Below are 8,469 nucleotides of genomic sequence, written 5' to 3'. Positions count from 1 at the left end.
TTTCGCCTAATGTCCTCTGAATAGTCTTTTAATGGTAGTTACCAAATTGGTGCCCACTTTTTAACTGGATCGCTTTTGACTTGGCTTTAGATAGCAGTATATAAGAAAACATGCAGTAAAAGTGGCTGCAATTTTTTCACAAATAATTCATTCAATACACGTAATATTTCGCCTTTAATTTCCACAGCTGCACTGCCTCTTTTTGCGGTAGGTTTCTGTTTCTGTTTACTGATTCCACAATTTTTTCGGCATTCGTTGTCTTTTGTGTACTGCGAATAAGTAGTTGAAAAGAAACTAAACGAGGTCGGTCACCAAGCTATGCCGGTTGTTGTTTTTCCACTTATGGCAAACAATTTGTACTTTTCAAATTTTTTACCAGGTTTAAACTTTTTTGGCGTTTGTTCACAAAATCTGTTTGCTGATTAATTTCGCATAGATTTGTATTGAGTAAACTTGAAATTTGTGTGGGGTAGAACTGTAGCAAACCGTATGTATTCGTTACTTAGTAACGGGTACAGCCACTGACTCAAGGCGTATTCATATAAGGTGGTAGCCAAGGCGAATCTAACCAAAGTGGTGTTACCGAAGGCGAATTTATACAAGGTGGTGTTGATGGCGAATTAAATTTTCGCCGCGGTACTACTGAATGTCAAAATGATTGGGGTGTTCACAGTTCGTTCCAAATTGTGTCTGAAAATGTAGACGTCTACATTTTGAGACATCTTTAGCATCAAACTGTGAGCACCCCTTTCTAGCAGTGGTCGCAAAATCGTCTCAAAACTTTGCTGGTGTTGCCAGACATTTCTTCTTTGCGTGCTTTTTTATATGTCGCCTTTCGATTTTGTTTCTGTGAAAATTGTAATTATTTAACTTAATTACCAATTCCTAATATTTCTTATTTCTTTTCCTTGATTTGTTTCTTTTCATCAGAAATTGCGCTCAAATTAAATGCAAATACAGAAAACGTGCCCAATAAATAAAAAAAATTCGATTAGTATTGCCATAATGCAACCCTGCTGCGAGGTTGCAAAATGTAGACACGTAAAAAACATACCTTTGAGTGTGACAAAATGTAGACGGCGTCGTTTTCCAATTTTGTATGGGAAACAACAACACCACAGATTTTACGGTTAGAAAACGTCTTAAAATGTAGACGTCTACATTTTGAGGCACTATTTGGAACGAACTGTGAACACCCCAGATGTGTTTGTTGTAAACAAGGCGAATTCATTTTACAACAAACACATCATTTTGACATTAAGACAGCTATAATGGCTATAATGCACGGGGCGAATCGTAATAAATCGCGGCGAATTCGTAAGGATCTATTGATTTTAGATGCTTCCGTTTTACGTTACGTTCAAGTGCATTATAATCGTTCGAATTCATTGCCCATACAATAGATAATAAAGTGACAGTTCGCTCCGTTCCGTTACTTCCATTTACTCCAGGCATAAACCTTTTTCGCATTCTGTGCTCTCTTGTAACCGGTGAATTTGGTTACCATCTCATAAACTGGTAACAAAATATTGATGCAATACAGGAATTTCCACAAATCTTCATAGCTGAATTGCTGAATATTTTCACTGCATTAGTGCTCATTTACACACGGCGATTTTTGTTGCCGCAACTCGACGTTTGTAGGAGAGAGCGCGACGAGGAGAGGAGAGGGGCACCGAGTTGCTCATGCTCGGGCAACACGCTTTGTGCTCTCGTTCGTCTGTGTAAATTGATCCGCTGTTCACAGCTGACAACAACAATTGCATACAAGAATGATAGAATACAAGATTGCGCCGATCAGAGAGGATTTTTGAGAATAACTTTTGTGTGACGTCACACTGGTGCAATTGCGAGAGAGAAATGCCAAAACGTGAGCAAGAATGGAAGAAGAAGAAAAAATGTTGCACCGAATAATGTGTATATGAGTGAAAACTATCGATACTGATTACAAAACCATCGATACTATCGATAGTGTCATCTACAGGTTTCCAGCCTACAGGAAGTAGTGATGTCAGTGGCAAAAATACATCGATGTTTTTCTTTGATTCGATGCATCGAAATGTACATCGATATTTTTCGATGCATCGAAGGGTATACATCGATGCATCGATTTGCATAGGATTTTTCAGATAATGTTTCCCAACAAAATATGTTATTAGCAAAATTGTACAAAATTTGAAATAAATTACTGCAACTGAGCTAATTATGTTTCTAACGGAACTTCTTGCAGCCATTTAAATTTTTTGGCCAGTCACTTTTTTTTGAACAATTGAATAACTGGAATGACGGTTCAATGTACCGTAGATGTCAGTTTTTAAAAGACATCGATACATCGATGCATCGATACATCGTCTATTTATACATCGAGTGGAAAATTTTCGATGCATCGAAGCAAAACATCGATATTTTCGATGCATCGATGTTTTTCCGACATCCCTAACAGAAAGGTCTTTCTGGCTGTTCACTCATTGAAATAAAATTTATCTTTCTCAATTTGACAGCGTAATACGTGGAAAAGTGGAAAATATTTCCACGTCTGACACGCTCTATATTTGAGCTATTTTAGTTTTCCCAATAGATCATTGCTTGTGACCAAGACTATTTCATATTAAACTAGTCGCCAGCAATGAAAATCCATTTACAAAGGCTGACCAACACGATATTTGGATCGCGATCCATATTGATGGATTGATCGATCGCGCACGAATGCTACATGCTCAATATATATCGCGTCAGTATTCGCATAATTTTTGTTCGCTTATTATTTTGTATGAATAATTTGCAGATAATGCATTCCACAATTATTTTAAAGTTTCCCATGTTAATTAAAATGTTTTCAATTTGTTTTGAAAGGTTTTAAGCAACGAGAACGAAAGCATAGCGAATACGTTTTCGATGTTCGCATTATGAGAGTACAAGATGTACTGACGAAATGTATGGAGTGCTACACGCTCAATATTTATTGACAATATTGCGATCCGCGATCCAGATTTCAAAATTTTTAGGGCACTGTCACACGGTCAGTATTTATTGACGTGATCCAAGTATCGCGATATTTATTGACGGTGTAGCATGCAGTATTGACAAAGAACGTAATAACAAGAAGGGACAACTCGTTATAATTGTAGCGAATGTGCCCTAAGTGAAAATACTATACATCTCTTTATGCAGATTTTCTAATTTTCTCAAAGTTTTAAGAGACTGCAAGGCTTGAACCTTCTTGTTTGGCGACATTTTACAAATGAAAAAGTATGCTGTCAAATGCCCAGTCAACAAAACTCTATCTCGCTTGCGAGAGAAAAAAGCAGAACGCAAGCGAGATTTTCAAGCATGTGAAGACGGCCGGTAATGCGTTTTTTGATTGGATGAAAAGAGAATGCACGCCCCTGTTGCGCACTTTCGCCACAATTATAACGAGTTGTTCCTTCTTGTTATCCACGTTCTTTGGTATTGATGGATCGTGATCCATATCGCAAAATTTCTAAAAAATTTGAAATCTGGATCGCGGATCGCAATACCGTCAATAAATATTGAACGTGTAGCACTTTCAAAACGCGATCCATACATTTCGTCAGATCACGATCCATCAATACTGCATGCTACACCGTCAATAAATATCGCGATACTTGGATCACGTCAATAAATGCTGACCGTGTGACAAATAATAAATAAAAATAAGGCGCATTCATATGCCTTGGGAAAGCTATTTTAGTAACTCGATTCATTTTGAAAATAGTTGTTTCTCGTTGGTCTCTATTAACGAATTTATCTATATCAAAGTATATGGTATTATATAAAAAAGAAACTGGTTGGGATCCGCAATAACCGATATAAAATCCTTATCTCGTTTAAATTGTGATAAATAGGTGTTTCAGAAAATATAACTAGTGGTTATCTAATCTACTAGGCCTAACTGGATAAAAACAAAATATAAAACCCATAGCACTTTCAATTCACCCCAATCGTGTCATCCCTCTTGCCCATATTCGCCCATTCATTGTTTGTATACGCCAGCTGATTTCATACAAAGCAACTTGTTTTTGCTTTCGTTTCGTTTTGTGCTCAGTTTTTGAGAAAGTCTTCAAAGTGGCATTAGATTTTTCGGACATGTTGAAATTTGTGGTAAGTTTTTATTTAATAATATTCATTGCGAATTAGGTAATTGTCTTTTGTGCAAATTAATATGAGGGACACGATAATGCATAATTGACAAAAACAGCAGCAATTTTCGTGCTTGTGTGACTTTTTGGACATTCTCTGCGACTCTTTGTTTAGTCCCTAAATTGGCTTATAGTATACATATGCAGAATTAACAGAATTAAAGCAGTATACGTGGTGACTTGCAATTATTAGTGAATTTTAGATGTTATATAACTGGCCAAATGAAGATATGTCCTTTGTCATCAAATGTTCTTGACCAATAGGGTAAGGATCTATAAAAATCCAAGCCTTCGCTACAGTCTATGCACACACCCGTAGGAAGGACCAAATTTTTATTACAGGTACATATGTAATTTTGGAGAACTTAATATTTGTGTTCATCCTGCCAAATTAATGTACGATGGTGGTGGTACGCCTGGTGTAAACGGCCTTTCAACTAATCGCTTTCAATGAAGTTGGTCGGTCGGCTGCCTACTTTCGTTCAACTTTTGATTCAACTAATCGACTGTGAAAGTTGAATCATGTAAATTCCCTATTAATAAGACTATTGACTTGCTACTATCGGAACTATTTCTTGCACGTTTATTTGTCAAAAGTTCTTCAACCGCTGTGCGCCAGTGAGTCATACGCAATCGTATGCTACGACAAGCTACTATTCCATATGAACACAGATATGTACACATTTATACTTTTATCGCGATACTTTCTGGAGTCTCAGATATTCGGAATTCTCGAAGGAGACTTATTTCAGATTTGAAAGTTTTAAATATGTATGTACATGTAAACATGTGTGGTATATCTATATTAGCGCATGTTTAAAATTTTTATCAGCTTTTATTAAACCTTATGGCGTTTTCGTTTTTGCCAAAAAAGGTTCCTTCTCTTTGTCTACGCACAAATACTAAGAAGAGGGCAATGAGAAGGCAACATTTTTATACTAATTTATATTTTTAATTTCAGCTTACGTTCGGTGCTGGTATATATACCGGAATATACATAAGTCAAAATTATGAGGTAACACAATTAAATTTACTTTTAACAATTTATTGAGAAATTAACTATTTCCAGGTTCCTCGTGTGGATGAACCCGGAAAATTGGTCGAGAAGATAAAAGAATTTGCCGACGAACACCGAAAAAAGTAAAACACAAATGTATAGAATAATATAATTAATAAGTATTTTAATAAACTATGGTCACGTTATTAGAGTTTTTTAATTCTCAGAAAATACTGTTGTATATAATATATACGCTCATAGATAAAGACAAAAGAAGGCTATTTATAGCGAAAATATTAAAAAGTTTAAATTATAATTTTCTCCTCTTTTACAAGTGTTAATTAAACGACAATAATGTAATATATTACAACATATTTCGTTTTATCCCGTATGCAAACGAAGTACATTCAGCAATGAAAAATTAAGCAAAAATCAGGCGCTTAAAAATCGAATTTAAAGCACCATTTTTTCGGCCGATAGAAAATTAAAAAGTACATACTACAAATTCTCAATATACATACTACGAGCAACATCAAGGATGTAGGAGATATAAAATAGGAATATAGAAATAGATGAGAATTCAATAATAAAATGTGTATTTCATTGAGTTTGCATAAATTTTAAGAAATAATAAAATCGCTTTTACAATGCCTGTAACTTGGTGGGCTTGAAGATTAAAAATGGTTATGACTTAATTACGCGTGCATGCAGGTATTTCCTAGGCATGTCATAGATTTAATAAAATCCCAATAATTTTTTAAGAATTAATTTTAAATTTTGCCAACAAGGGGTTAAGATTCATGTTTCTATTTTCAGATCGGCAGCAGAGCAGCTCATTCATGATGTGAAGAAGAACGCTAAAAAGCTAATTGACTAACTTTTCTGTCTGCGCGTGATTTACATTTACAATAATTCAACTTGATCAAGGTTATTGTTTTAAAAATCTAGAATATTTCTATTGTACCACCGATATTTTTATTTGCTTTTTAGTGTTAACAATATTCGCATATCATAAGTATAGACTGTTGAATACATGAAAAAAAGTAAACATGAAGGTTTCGCATTTCATTTCCGAGTGATTGTCATCAACTTCACTTTGAATTGAATGGGGGTTGGAATTCACTCGGAAGTGAATTTCAGAACCTGCCTATGTATTATATTGACTTAAAATTATCCTAAACAAACGAGACCCCGCCGCCGTAGTACTCTAGGCGCGTTTGTGGTTCTACGAATGCCAACCAATCGGATGCGTGTGTCGGTAAAAGACCCATACTGTGACACTTGTACAACGCCACCGCTACGTTTGCCAAATTACCCAAAAAATATACAAGCTTCTGACCGCTGCCTTGAGCTCCATCAGCCATCTTCGATGTTACTGCCGTGGAAAACATCGCTTTTAGTGGTCTAATCAACATCATGCCGACCATCATTATGGGGAATATCGAAATGGAACTACCGGACATGTACATAATAAATAAATTCATCGGAATCTACAGTCAATAAATAAAATATAGCACATATGCACATTACATAGCTTTAGAAATTTGGTGGACGTATATACCTGTTTCAATGGACCAAGCGCTAAGTCCCAAGATTTTTTTATGACAAGCCGCTGATCCCGCACTACTTCAGTGTGATTAACTAGTACCGAGGGATTATATCCCGGAGGAGAAGGCAAGTCAGAATTTTTGCTAAAAAAAATCCAAGATTAAATGCCATTTTCAGTCGACATCGCGTACACACACAAACAAACCTATTACTGAAATCTAATGCCCATTTTAATTTTTTCGCGGATTGCTTCGTTGACATGTTTCTTTTGTACTTTTATTAAACAAATTGGAAGAATAACTCAGATCAGACGAAGTAAAAATGTTAATGTTAATTAAAAATAAGAGTAAACGTCAAAAAAATTTGTTTTGACAGCTGTCAACCAGTCCTATTGTGAATGAGGTGTGGTGAGTACGACTACCTGTGAACGGTTATTAAAAGTGAAAGTACATACCATCCGTTGCGACAGCGTCACCGCCACCGTCAACATCACCGTCAACAATGCTTATGCGTCAAGTTACACACAATTAGGAACGTTCGATATCGTATCGATTATTCTGAATATCGATATTTCATGGCACGATAATCGATTTTTTGAATCGATATTCCAAGGTCGATATATCGAAGACATCGATACTTTACCCGCAATATCGATATTTAAGTTGAAAGTTATCTTTCATCTACAAAAAAGTGTATGAGAAAATACTAAAGTAGGTTCAATCAGCAGCCTGTGTGATTTATTTAGCTCCTTAGCTTGACAAACAGCTTGATTCGACCGGCATGCCGTTTTAATCCTCAGTAAATATACAAGATGGAAATAACACAATTAGGTGAGTTGATAGGATATTGATATTCTATTCAATTGGAAGTAAGATTTTCAACATCGATTTTTCCGATATCGATATTGTTCAGCCCGATATATCGCCATATCGATTTTACATGCAATGAACTAAATCGATTCATGATATCGATACTTTCTTAAATATCGAGCATTCCTACACACAATTCGTTTGACACTGCGCCCGAAAAATCATTAACTCGCTGATACTCTTTGCAAAAGTTGGATTTTACTTTTTCACTTCTTCTGTTAGGTTTTCCTCCATTATTTTTTACATTTCGTGTTTCCATAAATATTAAAATTTTCACAAACTGGAAAAATTTACGTTCAAACATGTAAACAAAACATTGAATAGTTGTCATTTGACGCAATCGCATAAACAAAATTGAGAGTTGAGCTAACAACTAACAACTGCCGGTGATGGTGACGGCGACGCAATGCACGTCATCTACTTTCACTTTAATGCAATGGGCCTAACTTTTAAAAACACATACCAAACAAATAATTATATTGTTTATACATCTGGACAATACCATGATTCAATAATAAAAGGTTTGCTCAGAAAACAGTTTTCTGCTCCCTCTTGACAAAACCCCTTGGTAAGGCACTGTGTGTGGGTTTGTGTGTGTGCCCAGCTTTTGTAAGGGAGTTAAGGGAGTGTCAAAACTCTGATGTCACTACTTTAATTATTGAATCATGGGGGAATACTGGCACGGCATTTAGGGATGTTGAAAAGAAATAAATGTAAACATTTTCATAAAAATCAATTAATTAGACACAAATTTAGCAGCTACTATAAAATAAATCTTAAAATAAAGTTAAAAAATCAAAAAGGTAAAACATACAATGTAAAAAAGTTGAGAAAAAATGCAAACGTTCCATAGAGTTTCAACTCTGGGACATGTACATACTAGCTACTTTTAGAT

General features: G+C 35.4%; 5 protein-coding genes across 7 annotated transcripts in view; 3 read left to right on the top strand and 2 right to left on the bottom strand.

Annotated features, from left to right (window-relative positions):
* LOC118739670 overlaps positions 1 to 8,469 on the top strand; it is a 339,105-nt gene that overhangs the window by 204,256 nt on the left and 126,380 nt on the right. The window lies entirely within an intron of this gene.
* LOC118739680 (short transmembrane mitochondrial protein 1-like) overlaps positions 1 to 8,469 on the bottom strand; it is a 397,003-nt gene that overhangs the window by 291,569 nt on the left and 96,965 nt on the right. The gene's annotated exons all lie outside the window — the stretch shown is intronic.
* LOC118739672 (ER membrane protein complex subunit 4-like) overlaps positions 1 to 8,469 on the top strand; it is a 394,927-nt gene that overhangs the window by 292,066 nt on the left and 94,392 nt on the right. The window lies entirely within an intron of this gene.
* On the top strand, positions 3,736 to 6,211 carry LOC118739681. 2 transcript variants are annotated; one of them, XM_036471157.1, is made up of 4 exons: positions 3,736 to 4,122; positions 5,122 to 5,175; positions 5,230 to 5,300; positions 5,974 to 6,211. In XM_036471157.1, the coding sequence occupies exons 1-4, from the start codon at positions 4,108 to 4,110 to the stop codon at positions 6,032 to 6,034; spliced, it is 201 nt and encodes a 66-aa protein (XP_036327050.1). In that variant the 5' UTR covers positions 3,736 to 4,107; the 3' UTR covers positions 6,035 to 6,211. The 2 variants fall into 2 exon arrangements, with proteins under 2 accessions (XP_036327050.1, XP_036327049.1); XM_036471156.1 differs by lacking the exon at positions 3,736 to 4,122 and adding an exon at positions 4,224 to 4,502.
* LOC118739674 (ER membrane protein complex subunit 4-like) lies at positions 6,110 to 7,075 on the bottom strand. The gene is made up of 3 exons (XM_036471147.1): positions 6,911 to 7,075; positions 6,719 to 6,848; positions 6,110 to 6,647 (listed from the first exon to the last, which is right to left on the bottom strand). The coding sequence occupies exons 1-3, from the start codon at positions 6,964 to 6,966 to the stop codon at positions 6,333 to 6,335; spliced, it is 501 nt and encodes a 166-aa protein (XP_036327040.1). The 5' UTR covers positions 6,967 to 7,075; the 3' UTR covers positions 6,110 to 6,332.

Source organism: Rhagoletis pomonella, unplaced genomic scaffold, assembly GCF_013731165.1.
Source record: "Rhagoletis pomonella isolate Grant_MI unplaced genomic scaffold, Rhpom_1.0 Rhpom_scaffold_00005, whole genome shotgun sequence".
NCBI lineage: Eukaryota > Metazoa > Arthropoda > Insecta > Diptera > Tephritidae > Rhagoletis > Rhagoletis pomonella.
The sequence above is the reverse complement of the archived record's forward strand: the minus strand, read 5'-3'. Positions and strand labels throughout refer to the sequence as shown.

Excerpts from the sequence above, each read along its gene's own strand:
- LOC118739681 (XM_036471156.1), top strand. The coding sequence starts at position 4,464 with ATGCACACACCCGTAGGAAGGACCAAATTTTTATTACAG. Across the intron at positions 4,503-5,121 it reads GGACCAAATTTTTATTACAG|CTTACGTTCGGTGCTGGTAT; the intron begins GTACATATGTAA and ends TTTTAATTTCAG. Across the intron at positions 5,176-5,229 it reads ACATAAGTCAAAATTATGAG|GTTCCTCGTGTGGATGAACC; the intron begins GTAACACAATTA and ends AACTATTTCCAG.
- LOC118739674 (XM_036471147.1), bottom strand. The coding sequence starts at position 6,966 with ATGTCAACGAAGCAATCCGCGAAAAAATTAAAATGGGCATTAGATTTC. Across the intron at positions 6,849-6,910 it reads GCATTAGATTTCAGTAATAG|CAAAAATTCTGACTTGCCTT; the intron begins GTTTGTTTGTGT and ends GATTTTTTTTAG. Across the intron at positions 6,648-6,718 it reads CGCTTGGTCCATTGAAACAG|ATTCCGATGAATTTATTTAT; the intron begins GTATATACGTCC and ends TATTGACTGTAG.